At 39.8% G+C, this 15,680-nt stretch overlaps 3 protein-coding genes across 3 annotated transcripts; all 3 read right to left on the bottom strand.

Moving 5' to 3' along the window:
• LOC117290044 (carbohydrate sulfotransferase 3-like) lies at positions 1-1,372 on the bottom strand. The gene has a single exon (XM_033771281.1). The coding sequence runs from the start codon at positions 1,271-1,273 to the stop codon at positions 38-40; it is 1,236 nt and encodes a 411-aa protein (XP_033627172.1). The 5' UTR covers positions 1,274-1,372; the 3' UTR covers positions 1-37.
• A 6,259-nt stretch (positions 1,373-7,631) lies between these two features.
• Positions 7,632-9,057, bottom strand: LOC117290033 (carbohydrate sulfotransferase 3-like). Its single transcript, XM_033771270.1, has one exon. The coding sequence runs from the start codon at positions 8,496-8,498 to the stop codon at positions 7,713-7,715; it is 786 nt and encodes a 261-aa protein (XP_033627161.1). The 5' UTR covers positions 8,499-9,057; the 3' UTR covers positions 7,632-7,712.
• A 3,463-nt stretch (positions 9,058-12,520) lies between these two features.
• Positions 12,521-15,585, bottom strand: LOC117290027 (carbohydrate sulfotransferase 3-like). The gene has a single exon (XM_033771257.1). The coding sequence runs from the start codon at positions 14,799-14,801 to the stop codon at positions 13,476-13,478; it is 1,326 nt and encodes a 441-aa protein (XP_033627148.1). The 5' UTR covers positions 14,802-15,585; the 3' UTR covers positions 12,521-13,475.
• Positions 15,586-15,680: the final 95 nt, after the last annotated feature.

The following is a 15,680-nucleotide window of genomic DNA, read 5'->3' as shown; positions in this document are numbered from 1 at the left end:
AATTACCAATAGTGTCCACTGCCTTTAACCATGACAGTCAGTATGGTTTGTCAAAGGCGTATATATCTCGTTTGACATCCGGCACATTGTCAGATAAAAGAGAGATGTTTAGATTAGTCAGATGATCTTGATCTTTAGCTGGGAGATAACCAAATCTTTGCATCATTTTAGAACAGGTTCCAACTTCCTCAATGGTTTTAACAGTTGGGAAACTGAGTCTAGAGCGCCAAGATTGGTAGACTTGACTTGACACTCGTGAGGTGGAGTAAGTCCCGGCTACGTGAGCACTCGTGTGTTCTTGAATCCAACTGGACACGTTCCCAGGAACAGCACCAAGACCGGTGAAATTATAGATGCGTCGAGCCGCTTCGTGTGGATCCAAAGAGACATCCTCGTACCTCAGGAGCAAATAGTTGTCTCGGAATTTGGGCATGTTGGTTCCCACGTCCGTGTTGTGCAAGTTGTTCCAACAATAATTGATAAGTGCTGTCTTTGTGTCGTCCGTAAATGTTTCTACTTTGTCTGCCGTTTTCTTGATATCGTTCATGGCAACCACCCGCGAAGCGATCATCCCTCTCGGATCACGAACGAGATGAATCACTTTCAGATTGACCGTCTTGTCTTTGATCAACGGTAACAGACTTCCAATATCAGAGATACGAACCGATTTGATCGCAACTTTCTTCAAATCCATACATGTGCGCACGAAACTGTCATGTGTCACACTCCCACAGTGTACCTCAGACGAAATATCTGGCTTGGAGCAAAGCAGTTTAAACATATTCGGGGCTTGCTGTAACAAACTTTTGGGGCCTTGCGTCGATAACCATTTTGAATAATATTCATAATCAGTCAAGTTACACCGATAAAGGCTGTCCAACATATCAATGTAAAGCGACTGCGAGAATATATCACCTCGTTGGCGGAGGGCAGCTTGAAGGAATGTGCCGGGTTCAAATAGGTAGAAAATGTCACTATTTTGGCCGAACATCTGGCCAACGAAGGAAGATCCAGTTCTCATTGATGCTAAGATAATAATCTTTTCACCGCTTGGAGTATCTTCAGTTGTCATGTGTTTGTCCTGAGTTTGAGTACAAAGCCGGGATTGTCTGGAATTCTGAAAACCGAGGTGAGGGATACATTGGTAAACTGTACCATCTGGCCCCGTTGCACAACCAGTGAGCGTAAATAGTAACGCTGCCGATAAAAAGCCTGCTACTCCAACTAGGAAAACTCTGCAACCGTTTCGAGAAGCTAAGATTTGTCGAGCCATTTTAACAGTTTCGGGAAAAAAACAAAGGTTCGGGTGTACTCTTTTAGTTGTCACACTTACAACCGAAGTTCTATACACACCCAACCACGTTGTTGCTCACACGAGGAGAAACAAACCCAAGCAATTATGAGCGATGAGCGATGTTGTTTATCTGTGTTAGTATAGCCTGGTCCCCTGACGGACGGGCATTAGTTTTACAGATCCAGCGATATTATTGGTTACAAAATACATGTATTACAGTACATGTACATCCATGCAGTGATATTTTAAATACTATGTATCGCGCACGTAGAATTTGACTGCAAAATTAATGCGAGATCAAATGTACATCCGTACCTGGGTATTTTTTAACTGGAGTGCTGTCCTGTCCTGTCGGCCTGCTCACAGAGGCGCAGGTAGAAGAAAGGTACAGGTCGGACGGAAACCAACAACTTAGGCTAGATCCCCTGCCTGTGATGTGACAATACACACCACCATCATTAAAAATTTGCAACAAAACCATATTTTGCAGATGTTAAAACAAAATTGTGCCGATCGTGATCATTACGACACCCCCGCGTCGCTCACACCCAAATAATACTCAATAATAAACAAAGACAATTATTGATTAGGGATTATCATATCATATTTGGATACACAATACAGTTGGAAAGAATATTCTTTCCAACTGTATTGTTTGTCCCGCTTATAATTTCACATTACTGATTATTGACTTTCTTTTGTGTTCCCATTAGACCTATACTGGCCTTGGGTAGCAAAATGCATGTATTAAAAAAGGCTCGGAAAAAAAGTGTGCCCTTCTAATAAAAGACATTTTCTAAGTACATGTATATTGTAATGTTAGTTTTGTATTCATCAGTTATATTACATGGATATTAATTTGGCAGCATTTTTTTTTCAAATTATCTATCCCTTGTACTTTTTGGGGAGCCCTCTCGTTTTTGGCATGCCAGCCGCGAGAGTATAAGTGGCGGCGGGCAAATAGTTGTGGGGCATGTGGCGGCCGCCATTTTGTGTGTAGCTTGCTGGAAAAAGGTTGTTAAATGTACCAACAAATATTCACGGGTTTGTGAACAAGAAAGTTCACCTCTTCTCCCGCACCATTCGACTTCTTTATAAAGCAATGTGCAACACTAGTTTATGGACGCGTATAACTTCTATTGTAACCTTGACTCTGAACTTTACTTATTAAAAACTGTAGGCTACAGATTGCACTGTTGTAATTCATTATTGTGACAAAATAAAACAATGACCTTTATGATTTATGGACGTGGGTCGTTGATCATTTACAATAATAGGCAAAGATCAAACTAAGGCAGTGGGGAAAAAGTAAAGTAACTAACTAAAATAATATGCCTAATACTTGTGCCGGCTAATGGGTTGCTATAACATGTAAGAATTGGTAAAGCAAAATACAAAGGCGGTGATACACAGAAGAAAAAAAATTAAAAGTTCACAGATTTAAAAAATAATTTACAGGGTTTTACAGAAGGTAATGGTGAAAGACTTCTCTTGAAATATTATTCCATGAAATGCTTTACTTTTTGAGAAAACATTAAAACAATTATCAATTCTCGATATCGAGATTTACGAATTTATTTTAAACACATGTCATGACACGGCGAAACATGCGGAAACAAGGGTGGGTTTTCCCGTTATTTTCCCCCGACTCCGATGACCGATTGAGCCTAAATTTTTACAGGTTTGTTATTTTATATAGAAGTTGTGATACACGAAGTGTGGGCCTTGGACAATACTGTTTACCGAAAGTGTCCAATGGCAAATTACATCATAATGTTTACCTACTGCCCCCCCCCCCAACTGAAAGCCAGCCCCCTGTGGCCCCAACTGAAAAATTTCTGCCTACGCTGCTGCATTCCCCCCAAAATCTTCAAAAACGAAATTGCAATGTACAACAGAAAATTCATGCGCGCAGGACTTTATTATTATTATTATTATTATTATTATTTTATTCGCCATAACAGTACAAAACAAAATACATTGACAACATTATACCCCAAGATGGGCAAGGGACAACAAAAGCAAATACATACTATGATCCGTAGATCTGTTGCCCCACATCTGGGGTACACAATAAAATTAATATAGATTTAACATAATATAGTACACAAAACAATAATAAAAGCAGAAAATTAAAAACCAATAGAAAAACCAGCAGAAGCATTCCCACTTTAGTTCAACTGCAGAACTAGAGAACTTCCATTAACTGATATTGATGTATGCAGGAAAGAGATTTGCTTATTCACCACCAGTGTACAGAGTGCTAGTCTTGGTGCAAGACGTTTCTCGTTTTCCTTTCACGCACACCGCGGCCAAATCACCAACAGCGCCCGCACCGACTCACCTGACTTAGTCCACTCACCGCCTCGCCTGAACGTCTGACGTCATTCTTCGAGGCTCGTGAATAACTGGGGATACCAGTGTGGCGGTTTCAACTTTCCGCCGTGTTCAGTTTTCCAAATGACCAAATACGGTAACATGATGTCATGCGATGCCTGCGCACAGCAAGCGAAAGTAGTCAATTTTTAGTGCCGTATTGAGTCATCCGTGTTACTCTCCGGTAGCTGTCATGGCGGAGTCCACGAGTACAACGAGCGGCGAACGCGTGGATCATACATGAGAGAATTTGGTGTGAAGACCAAGCAAGCTATCTTGTATTTAACCAGTTGCACAAGCAGTGTAACCTGCTTACAGGTGTACGCATGAATACGTGTAAAGATAGGGCAAGAGAATGTGACTAAACAGAAAAGAATTGTAATAGATACAATTTGGGGTCACTGACAGCACTACAGTAGTCGCCAGGGTACTCGCGGCGGTATTTTTGTCTGACTACGTCACCCGGAAAACTGAACACGCCGGAAAGCTAAAACCGTTCGAACAACGTGCTGAAATGTCCGGCTACGTCACCCGGAAAACTGAACACGGCGGAAGACTGAAACCGCCACACCTGGCTCAAAAAATTCCAAAACCGGCGTGTAGTTTGACCTCTGACCTCTGTCGTTTCACATAGGGTGCGTTCGTTTAGCTTCCCTGGGTCGACCCCGGTGCGTTCGAATAGCTCTGACGTCATTCCAGGGGCTCACCTGAGTCAGCCCCCCAGTGCCCTAGACTTGATTCAAGTCCCATTCTCGTGTGAGAGGTCCCTAAGCTATTACCTCAACTTACTATGAAACAACCCGTAGCATACAGTACAGTGCGCGCTCGCCGTCAAAATGTGGTCCCGAGAATGGGACTTGTTCTGTGCCTACGGAAGCGTATTTCACGGGTTAGCGGCGAATTTGGGCTTCTGCGCGTGCGTACTTCACGTTACTAGGCATTCTACGCTTACAAGGCTAGCGCAGAAGTTCGGCGCTTGCACTAAGCGGGGAATCGCGATCGTAAGCGCAGAATTCGGCGGTAATCAGAGCCATGAAATTGGGCCCTGTCTTTATCCTTGCGGATTTCACCTTGCTTTGTTCTCAAGACTTGAATTAAATGATCAAAATTGCAAAACATGTCAAAACAACATGATGACGTCATCATAACGTCATTTCGAGTTCAAGAAGTTAATGTCATTGACTAACAATACACCAAATTTCACCTCAGTCGAACTTTTGGTTTGGCAGGCACACACCTTTGAAAAGTGCACATTTAAAGCAATACCACGTGACACATGATGACGTCATCAAGCTAGGACTCCACAGATATGTTGCTATCATGAAGGAAATTATGTGTACATATACATTTTGAAAAATTTGTCATAAACTCTGACACAAACATCTAGTAAAAGTGTATTTTTAGATCTGCCGCTATAGAGGGCCCACTTATTTTTGGTGATGTCATCAGCATCATTTTTTAAACCAGACCTTTTCCAGACTTGTATTTTGTAATTGTAAAGCATCAAAGTGTACATATCAACATAAAATCCATGAAATAGCTTATGTGTTTGAGGAAATAGGAACTATGAAATATGAAAAATGACAACTGTAGAAGCGAGACTGACCGAGGGGGAAACATTTGTTGAAAACGCCTTGAAAAAATACTTAAATGAAGCTTTAATTTTTTGTATACTAATAGCATATCAAAATGAAAAAAAATCATAAGGAACATGTAATATTTTAAACCTTTAACTTTTTATTTCTAACTCAACGGTTTCCACGAGAACTAAAAACGAATTGCATAAAACAAATAATTATTCACAAAAATGCCTAGCATGTAATGCACATGTTAGGATTTTTAAAAATAAATTGCTTTTGTTCAACGGATTTTTAAACCTATGACGTCATTAAGTTGTGTTCCTATTGAGAGGTATATGTATGTGCTTAGTAAACTAAAAAAAAAAAATGTCGTCAGCAAACGAAACAAATCTTTTAGTGGGCGCTGCTCACGTTAAAAGTTGGGGTCAAACTTTATTTCATACAGTGAGAACATGTCGGAATTCTTGATACATACAGACCTTTAAAATGATGCGCAGGAACATTTTGTTCAATTTATCTTCAGATTTAAAATAGTCAGATTGTCATAAGTCATACAAAGCAATATTATTGTTGACTTCCTTTTTATTATCTTTGCTGCAGACCTCGAAACTAGAGTAGTTATATACCCAATATATAATTGATTCTTTATTACTTTGATAAGTCACAACTTCACACTAGCCAGCATGCTTTACCTTTACATTATCAAGTTATATTTCTTAGAAACTTTGGATACTTATCAATTATCGGTGCATGAAACATTGATGTTTATTGCATTACAGTAAATGTATACACGTTATGATATGTTGTTAAAATACCTCAAGAATAGTGTGTGCATTTTATGAAAGGCTTGCTTTATATTTATATAATGATTTTCCCACAGAAAATATGAATAAACAGTTGACTATAGGTTCAAACAAATTGTTCACTTTATTTACAAATTTAAAAGTAGGCCCGACCCGAGAGGGCGCTGTTCGTGACGTCAATCGAGGCTCGATATTTGAATAGAAAATGTGTAGTCTGGCTCCGTACACTACGTCTGGATACCTGATCGGTATGATGCATACGTACAGAACTACGGTCACGGAGCAGACTGCACGCACTGTATGACTGTTGTGCGGACGGTCCACTCGGATTACCCAGCACGGTGAATCGCATGCAGTGCCAACACAAGATAGTGACGCCTGGCGCAAGCTAACAAAAATTTATGCCCTTAAAATTGAAACAATACCCGATTTTGTCACGTTAGTTAGGCAATCGGATCCTTTAGATTCGTCACACCTTCTTCGACTTCACACTAGCTGGAAAAATTGTTGTGATGGCGTCATGTTTTCAAAAAGAACTTTTCTCTTCATGTCAAAATGTGGTATATTCCAGATTCTCGAAGCACGACGGTTCGATCTAGTGTTTGCTGCACAGCGCTGGAAAAGACGTCGGACCGGTACCACTTTCAAACTGACACCATCTTTAGTTGTTTTGCTGCACACAGCAGCAATACACCTGGTCGACATTGCCCGAAAAATGCAAGAAAAAAAACTTTTTTCGAAACGTACAAACTCACGACTAGGACTTGCATGTACTTGCACGTATAAGTACGATCGATTGACGTCACAAAAGGGACAGGCGGAGTCGCCCCCAAACAACTTTATCTATTTTTTAAACTTATAAATCGTAACAAACAATTACTCAAACAAATATGTTTTTGTTCAAAAACATAATATACTCTAATGTTTGAATAAAAAAATTATACTTAAGCTGCATGAAAAAATGGTCACAGATGTGATCAAAATGTGCCCATTGTATACCAATAATTTCCGGATTTTAGTGGTGGAATTTTGCTGGTCTTTTGTATGATTTCAGCCCTCTGTATGATATATTATCCACGTATTCTGGAAGTGGAGGAGTTGGCTCCAACAAAGTCAAACACAAGTTTGTCAACTGCCTCCTCAAATAACACACGTGTATAACATTTTTAAAACTGATATTGATCAAAACTAAACGAGGGAAAAAAATAGAACCTTTTCAAAAGTGTAGCCCAAACCACAGAGAAATTACCCTAAACTTAAAGGCAGTGGACACTATTGGTAATTACTCAAAAGAAATTATTAGCATAAAACCTTTCTTGGTGACGAGTAATGGGGAGAGGTTGATCGTATAAAACATTGTGAGAAACGGCTCACTCTGAAGTGCCATAGTTTTCGAGAAAGAAGTAATTTTACACGAATCTGATTTTGAGACCTCAAATTTAGAACTTGATGTCTCGAAATCAACCATCTAAACGTACACAACTTCGTGTGACAAGGGTGTCTTTTTTTTCTTTCATTATTATCTCGCAAGTTCAATGACCGGTATTGAGCTCAAATTTTCACAAGTTTGTCCTTTTATGCATATGTTGAGATACACCACCTGTGAAGGCTAGTCTTTGACAATTACCAATAGTGTCTACTGCCACTGTGTTAACCCAGTTAGTATGGTTTGTCAAAGGCATAAATATGCCGTTTGACATCCGGCACATTGTCAAATAAAAGGGATATGTTTAGATTAGTCAGATTATCTTGATCTTTAGCTGTGAGATAGCCAAATCTTTGCATCATTTGAGAACAGGTTCCAACTTCCTCAATGGTTTTAACAGTTGGGAAACTGAGTCTGCCGCGCCAAGATTGGTAGACTTGACTTGACACTCGTGAGGTTGAGTAAGTACCGGCTACGTGAGCACTCGTGTGTTCTTGAATCCACCTGGACACACTCCCAGGAACAGCACCAAGACCAGTGAAATTATAGATGCGTCGAGCCGCTTCGTGTGGATCCAAAGAGACATCCTCGTACCTCAGGAGTAAATAGTTTTCTTGGAATTTGGGCATGTTGGTCCCCACGTCCGTGTTGTGCAAATTGTTCCGACAGTAATTGATAAGTGACGCCTTTGTGTCGTCCGTAAATTTGTCTAATGTGTCTGCCGTTTTCTTACCTTCGTTCAAGGCAAGCACACGAGAAGCGATCATCCCTCTCGGATCACGAACGAGATGAATCACTTTCAGATTGACCGTCTTGTCTTTGATCAACGGTAACAGACTTCCAATATCAGAGATACGAATTGATTTGATCGCAACTTTCTTCAAATCCATACATCCCACACTGTACCTTTTTTTTAGACGAAATATCTGGCTTGGAGCAAAGCAGTTTGTACATATCCGGGGCTTTCTGTAACAAACTTGCCGGGACCAGCGTCGACAACCATTTTGAAAAATATTCATAGCCAGTCAAGTTACACCGATAAAGGCTGTCCAACATATCAATGTAAAGCGACTGCGAGAATATATCACCTCGTTGGCGGAGGGCAGCTTGAAGGAATGTGCCGGGTTCAATAGGTAGAAAATATCACTGTTTTGGCCGAACATTTGACCAACGAAGGAACATCCAGTTCTCATTTACGCTAAGATGATAATCTTCACACCGCTTGGAGTGTCTTCAGTTGTCATGTGTTTGTCCTGAGTTTGAGTAAAAAGCGAGTACTGTCTGGAACTCTGAAAACCAATGTGAGGAATAGGTTGGTAAGTGGTACCATCCAGCCACGCAGCACCACCAGCGAGCATGAATATTGACGCTGCCGATAAAAAGCCTGCTGCTCCAACAAGGAAAACTTTACTAACGTTTCTAGAAGCTTAGGTTTGTTGAGCCATTTCAAAATCCGGTTTCACTAAAAAAAAGTATACTCTATTACTGAATCACTGTTTTGCTCACTAGAATCAGTCACCCCCAATACACGCAATTTGTATCTCTTAAAAGCGCTGGCTCCAGCCGACATCTACGAACGTTTTGACCGCATCATGCAATTATTTTTGTGTTTACCCATACACCTTTGTATAGTTCATGTTATTACAGATTTGAATGACAAAGGAAACGAAATGTCGTACGTTGCCTGATAACAGTGCCCTTGTGGGGAAAACCAGGTCGTTCTGACAATCCTGTTTTTACTGTCTCGAGTAATAATTCGGTGTGTCAGACGCCCAAAATATTTCACAAAACTATGACTGGAAAAACTATGTACACTCGGAGTTCTCAATAACTTGAGTTCTCAATAACTCAAAAATCGTCGAGGCTGACAACAGTCCTCTCCTCGGAAATCTCAGATGGATTCTTACACACCTTATTTTTCTCCCGTGAAATTAGCCCAAAATCCCGCGATAAGGTCTCGTGACTATAAGGCCTTTTAAAGGATTTGGGTACCTTTTCAAAATTTCCATAGATTTACATTTAACTTATACAGGGTTTGAAGATAAGATAGTTGAAAGCTTCCCTTCAAATATTACTTACTGAGGTACTGTAGTTTTTGAGAAATGAGTAAAACAATGTCATGAAAATACGTTTGTAAATGATTAAAATAATTTTCGTCTAATGAGACGAAAATAATTTTCATGAAATTGTTTTGCTCATTTCTCAAAAACAACAGCACCTCAGCACGTAATGTTTTCAGGGAAGCTTTCTACTATCATTATCTTCAAACTGTGTAAGTTTGGTGTAAGTCTGTGGACATTGTGTTTTTGTCCTACAAAAGTAACATACATCACCCCTCAACACGACCTCCCTTTCGAACCAAAATCTCCGGTTCGGAACCGGTTCCCAATCTTAAAGGCAGTGGACACTATTGGTAATCAAAATAATTTTCCACGAATTTGATTTCGAGACCTCAAGGTTCGAATTTGAGGTCTCGAAATCAAGCATTTAAAAGCACTGAACTTCGTCACGTGACAAGGATGTTTTTTCTTGCATAGTTATCTCGCAACTCAGACTACTAATCGAGCTCATATTTTCACAGGTTTGTTATTTTAAGCATAAAAAAATGTTGAGATACACCAAGTGAGAAGACCGGTCTTTGACAATTACCAATAGTGTCCACTGCCTTTAAACACAAAAGAGCTATCGGTCCGATTCCTTATTACGTCTCAAAAGTTTGGTAAACTTTACCCTATAACAAACTTGAACACAATCAAAAGAAATGTCATGTCATATTTGCGGCGCTTTTGGCCATCACTATAAAATCCTTGTTACTCGTGTACTCTAGTATTAATTAAGTACAACTGCAAACTGAGGAAACCACAGTAATTCTTTAAAGTTCGTATCACTCCCCAAAAAAAAGACACTGGTTCTGGGTTTTTGAGGAGCTTTTATACATTTTGGCTCAGTTTTGGAATTGGAGAAGTGCCTCATGAAAACTGGCGGCAAGTCGGTGAGGCAAAACACATTGGTTCGGGTGTTTTTTTTTTTTTGGGGGGGGGTGAATTAGAAAAAAATCCAAACGGCTGACACGCACAAAAATTGACGAGAAATCCGTAGTTTAGTGGTCTGAAAATATATCTGATTGGTGTTCAAGAGGTTGAGAGACCTTTTAAATAGTTTTTGAGTACTGATTAATATTTAGTATTATTTTAACATTGGTTACTGAGAGGTTATAATATTTGTACACAGTGGTGCACCCTCATCGACGATCCTGCTTTTCGTTGTGTATCATAGAGGGCGCTATACATCTACTGTTTTGGATGCGGAAAGTCTACTATCGGAAAGTCTATACTATCTGGATCGAAACGGAAATCAGACAGATCAAACCGTGACATGATTCAGTTCGAGACGTTCAGTGACAGAGAACACTGCAAAAACGGGGCTGTTGAATCGACACCATGATGGGTATTGTCACATAATTTTAGATACACAAGAGAGAATACAAATTTAATAAACATCGTAAGGTGTTAAAATAACACATGTTATTGTGTTGGCAAAAATTAGTGTCATTATAACACCCTAGTGGGTTAACTTTGGTTTTTCTTTTCTGTATCTAATGTGACAACACCTGGTGTCGGTTTTACCACCCCGTTGTTTTGTAGTGTGAGATGTGTATGGTGTACAATAATGTGTATAGGTCACAACTTTTTCAGTTGGAAATGACAGTTTATCGTGTTTGGTTTGCATCGAGTCCGTCTCGGGAGCATTTCATGTTTTTCTGTACATCAAAATATTGTCAATGTCGTTGTGCATTTCAGTCAGAAGTTTGTTTTTTATTACTTGCTTGAGGTACTTTTGTAACACAAAACACGATAATATCCACAGATCTACATTCAACTTACAAAGTTTGAAGATTTAATGTGAAAGATTTGTTCCAGATTTAATTAAACTTTTTAACACAACAACAATGTGATTACATTTGAATAGTCGTGTTCCTTAGTGTATTAAGTAGTGTGTGCACCAAGTATCGTGTTGAGATTTGCCATGGCAACGATGTTTCATAACATCGTATACACTGTATTACTAAAGTACAACAATAGTCCATTATTAATTTACACATGAGTCGTTTAGAAAACACCATCTGCATTAATACTTAATGTCTTCATTAAATGAGGCATAGGGCATATTTGGTAATAATGTCAAGGACCAGTATTCAGCTATCCCAGTATATTTAAAGGAACACGTTGCCTTAGATCGGTCGAGTTGGTCTTGTAAAAAGCGTTTGTAACCGTTTGTTATAAATTGCATATGGGTAGAAAGATGTTGTGAAAGTAGAGTATAATGATCCACACAAACATGCCTCGAAATTGCACGGTTTTCCTTTAACCTCGTCGACTAATGACGGTCGGCCATTTATGGGAGTCAAATTTATAACTCCCATAAATGGCCGACCGTGTTAGTTCGCAAAGTAAAATGAAAACCGTGCATTTTTGAGGCAAGTTTGTGTGGATCATTGTATTCTACTTTTAGAACATCTATCCAATCATATGCATTTTATAACAAACGGTTACAACACTTTTTATAGACCAACTCGTCCGATCCAAGGCAATGTGTTCCTTTAAGCATAACATTACAAATCTGTGGAAATTTTGACTAAATTCGTCATCGAAGCCGACAGAGAATAATGAAAGAAAAACACCCTTGTTGCACAAAATAATGAGTGTGCTTTCAGATGACTGCAGCTGAAGTATTTTGTTATTTTAGGAAGAAATTACACCTCCTTCTAAATAAACTATACTTCAGAGGGAGCCGTTAATTTCTCACAATGTTTTATGTCAACAGCTCTCCATTGCTCATTTTTATGCTAAAGTAATTACCAGTAGTGTCCAATGCCTTTAAAGACCCTGTATACACCTTTGGTAATAATTTTATTGTCCAAGACCAACGTATAAATATGAATAAAATAACAAACCTGTGAAATTTTGAACTCAAACACCCTTGTCGCACAGCACTGTGTGCTTGCAGATGCCTCCTGAGGTCTCGAACTCAATTCAAATAATTTTATTGTAGTGAGAAATTACTTCTTTCTCAAAAACTGCGCTACTTCAGGGAGCTGTTTCTCACAATATGTTTCATCAACAGCTTGTCTATTGTTCGTTAATACGCAAGTAAGTTTATATGCCAACAATTATTTTGAGTAATTGCCAATAGTGTTCAGTGCCTTTAATTATTCCTTCCAGCAACTTCAGGATTCTGTGACCGGAGAACAAGTCCTTGCCTATGGTGATTTCCAATGCCTTGAGATTGGGCGCTTTGGGCTATTACAACTTTTTGTTGTTTAAATTAAATATAATTGGAAATATATTTTAAAAACAATAAAAATGATAATATCCCATGATTATGTTTGTTTTATGTAGTTTCATGACAGAGCGTGGTCCGCTCTTTTGTAGAAACAAAGTGTTACTGGGTGTATTTCATGAGACAGTTTGTTGTTGATGATAAATCACTCCTCCATTTTTTTTTTGGCACGAACAGCTCTTTGACAACAACAAAAACAAGGAGCAATTCCAAAAAGCAACATTTGGAGAGATTTTGAAGGCAAGATGCCCCAACATTGATCTTTTCACCTCAGTCCATAACCGTCAGTCCCTCCCGGGGGTTATTAGATTTATATAACCCAATCTTGCTTAGCTCTGATCGACAAACCCAAACTACTTAGTCATAATAATACTAACTCCGACTTTCCCCTTCCAACATACTTCTTTCGCAAACAATAATACCAGACTACTGACATTAAAATGCGACGAAGAAAGAGCCTTGAAATTTTGAAGATTAGTCTTCTGTCATGACATCACCTGTGACCCCAATGATAATTTTGAATGAATTTCATGATTATTTCTAAATAAAATTTAGTGGAGCCTAAACGAAACAGGAAGGAACTATAGTCCTTGCCCTATGCCTGAACTAAACACAACACTATCAGTCAGTATGGATTGTAAGCTACATAAAGTTTGTCATATAACGTACATCTCCCGATTGACATCCGGCACTTTGTCAGATAAAAGGGAGATGTTTAGATTAGTCAGATGTTCTTGATCTTTAGCTGGGAGATAGCCAAATCTTTGCATCATTTGAGAACAGGTTCCAACTTCCTCAATGGTTTTAACAGTTGGGAAACTGAGTCTGCCGCGCCAAGATTGGTAGACTTGACTTGACACTCGTGAGGTTGAGTAAGTACCGGCTACGTGAGCACTCGTGTGTTCTTGAATCCACCTGGACACGTTCCCAGGAACAGCACCAAGACCAGTGAAATTATAGATGCGTCGAGCCGCTTCGTGTGGATCCAAAGAGACATCCTCGTACCTCAGGAGTAAATAGTTGTCTTGGAATTTGGGCAGGTTCTTCCCCACGTCCGTGTTGTGCAAATTGTTCCAACAGTAGTCGATAAGTGATGCCCTAGTATCGTCCGTAAATGTTTCTACTTTGTCTGCCGTTTTTTTTATATCGTTCATGGCAAGCACACGAGAAGCGATCATCCCTCTCGGATCACGAACGAGATGAATCACTTTCAGATTGACCGTCTTGTCTTTGATCAACGGTAACAGACTTCCAATATCAGAGATACGAATTGATTTGATCGCAACTTTGTTCAAATTCATACATATGCGCATGAAATGCTGAGGTGTCATTTTCCCACACTCAAATTCAGACGAATTACTTGACTTCTTGGAGCAAAGCTCTTTGTACACACTCGGGGCTTTCTTTAACAACGCTTCCGGAACCTGCCCCGATAACCACTTAAAATAATATTCATAACCAGTCAAGTTACATTGATAAATGCTGTCCAACAAATCAATGAAAAGCGGCTGCAAGAATACAGCACCTCGTTGATGAAGAGTGTTATGAAGAGGGAGGCCGGGTTCAAATAGGTAGAAAATGTCACTATTTTGGCCGAACATCTCACCAACGAAGGAAGATCCAGTTCTCATTGCTGCTAAGATTATAATCTTCACACCGCTTGGAGTATCTTCGGTAGTCCTGGGTTTTGGAATAGAAGTACAAAGCCGGGGTTGTTCAGACTTCTGAAAACCGGTGTGAGGATTTTCCGTCACCTTGATCTCCCCTTCCTCACCACCGCCACCAACCTCCGGGGGCGATACCGCCATGTAGACTGTAGTAGGCATAACATGACTCGCACGGTGTTCTTGTTGCTGATTCATAACAGCAGAACCATCCATCGATGCAGCATTTCTGGCGAGCAAAACAAAACACGCTGTCGATAAAAAAACAAACATTCCGAGGACGAAAACCCTGAAGTTCTTGGCGATTTCTCGAACCATATTAAAGATTCAATGCCAACTTATCAGTTCAAGGGATAATAATTTTGTGATCACCATTTCCAACTCAATCCACGGTTGTTGAAGCCAGACCTTCTTTGTGCAAGAACGTACCGTGAGGACTATACGTCCTTTGTTTGTGTCTTCACAATCCAAACAGACCAACGTCAGAGTGTCGACTATCTGTGTATACATTCAGCAATGGAGGAAGGAAGAGACATCAATTACACTCGCTCACACTGCGCCAGAGGTGTTGCTTATCTATACAGTAAATCAACATTGTTAATTTGATGCTTAAAGTAGACCTCATGACAGCATATAGAGCAAAATAATAGCAAATAGCTATATTATGCGAGCAAGATGTCGATACTGCACTTAGCCATTACATGATAATCGGCCTAATTAAACCCCGAAGATACATGTACATCTCAACATTACAGAGCCTGTTGGCCTACCTACTACGCTGTTTATATTGAGCCTGATGATGTAGAACAGAGGCTAGGCAAGTTGACGTTCATGTAGCACTTCCCGGGAAGTGGATGGTTCATCCATCATTAATGAAACAGAGATAGGACGTTCATTATAACACGTGTCACTTGTCGTAAAGCAATTCTGACACGATGCAAAGCCTTGATTGAAGGGCCTAATTATAGCAAAAAAAGAAGTAGGGTAAGCGTTTTAGAATGCTCAGCTTCAGAGAAAGGCGCTCTGCCCGAAGACACAGACCTCGAAAGTGATCGTGGCACTGTACTCTACCGGTGGCACTGGTGGTGGGATGGGTCACGGGGATATTTTTACTAGACTGCCCTGTCTTATTCACGAGCCTCGAAGTGTGACGTCAGATGTTCAGACGAGGCAAAAAATGTGTTCAACGTATCTGTC

The sequence above is a fragment of the Asterias rubens genome, chromosome 1 (assembly GCF_902459465.1).
Source record: "Asterias rubens chromosome 1, eAstRub1.3, whole genome shotgun sequence".
Classification (NCBI taxonomy): Eukaryota; Metazoa; Echinodermata; class Asteroidea; order Forcipulatida; family Asteriidae; genus Asterias; species Asterias rubens.
This window is presented reverse-complemented; position numbering and strand designations above follow the sequence as displayed.

Excerpts from the sequence above, each read along its gene's own strand:
- LOC117290044 (XM_033771281.1), bottom strand. The coding sequence starts at position 1,273 with ATGGCTCGACAAATCTTAGCTTCTCGAAACGGTTGCAGAGTTTTCCTA.
- LOC117290033 (XM_033771270.1), bottom strand. The coding sequence starts at position 8,498 with ATGAATATTTTTCAAAATGGTTGTCGACGCTGGTCCCGGCAAGTTTGT.
- LOC117290027 (XM_033771257.1), bottom strand. The coding sequence starts at position 14,801 with ATGGTTCGAGAAATCGCCAAGAACTTCAGGGTTTTCGTCCTCGGAATG.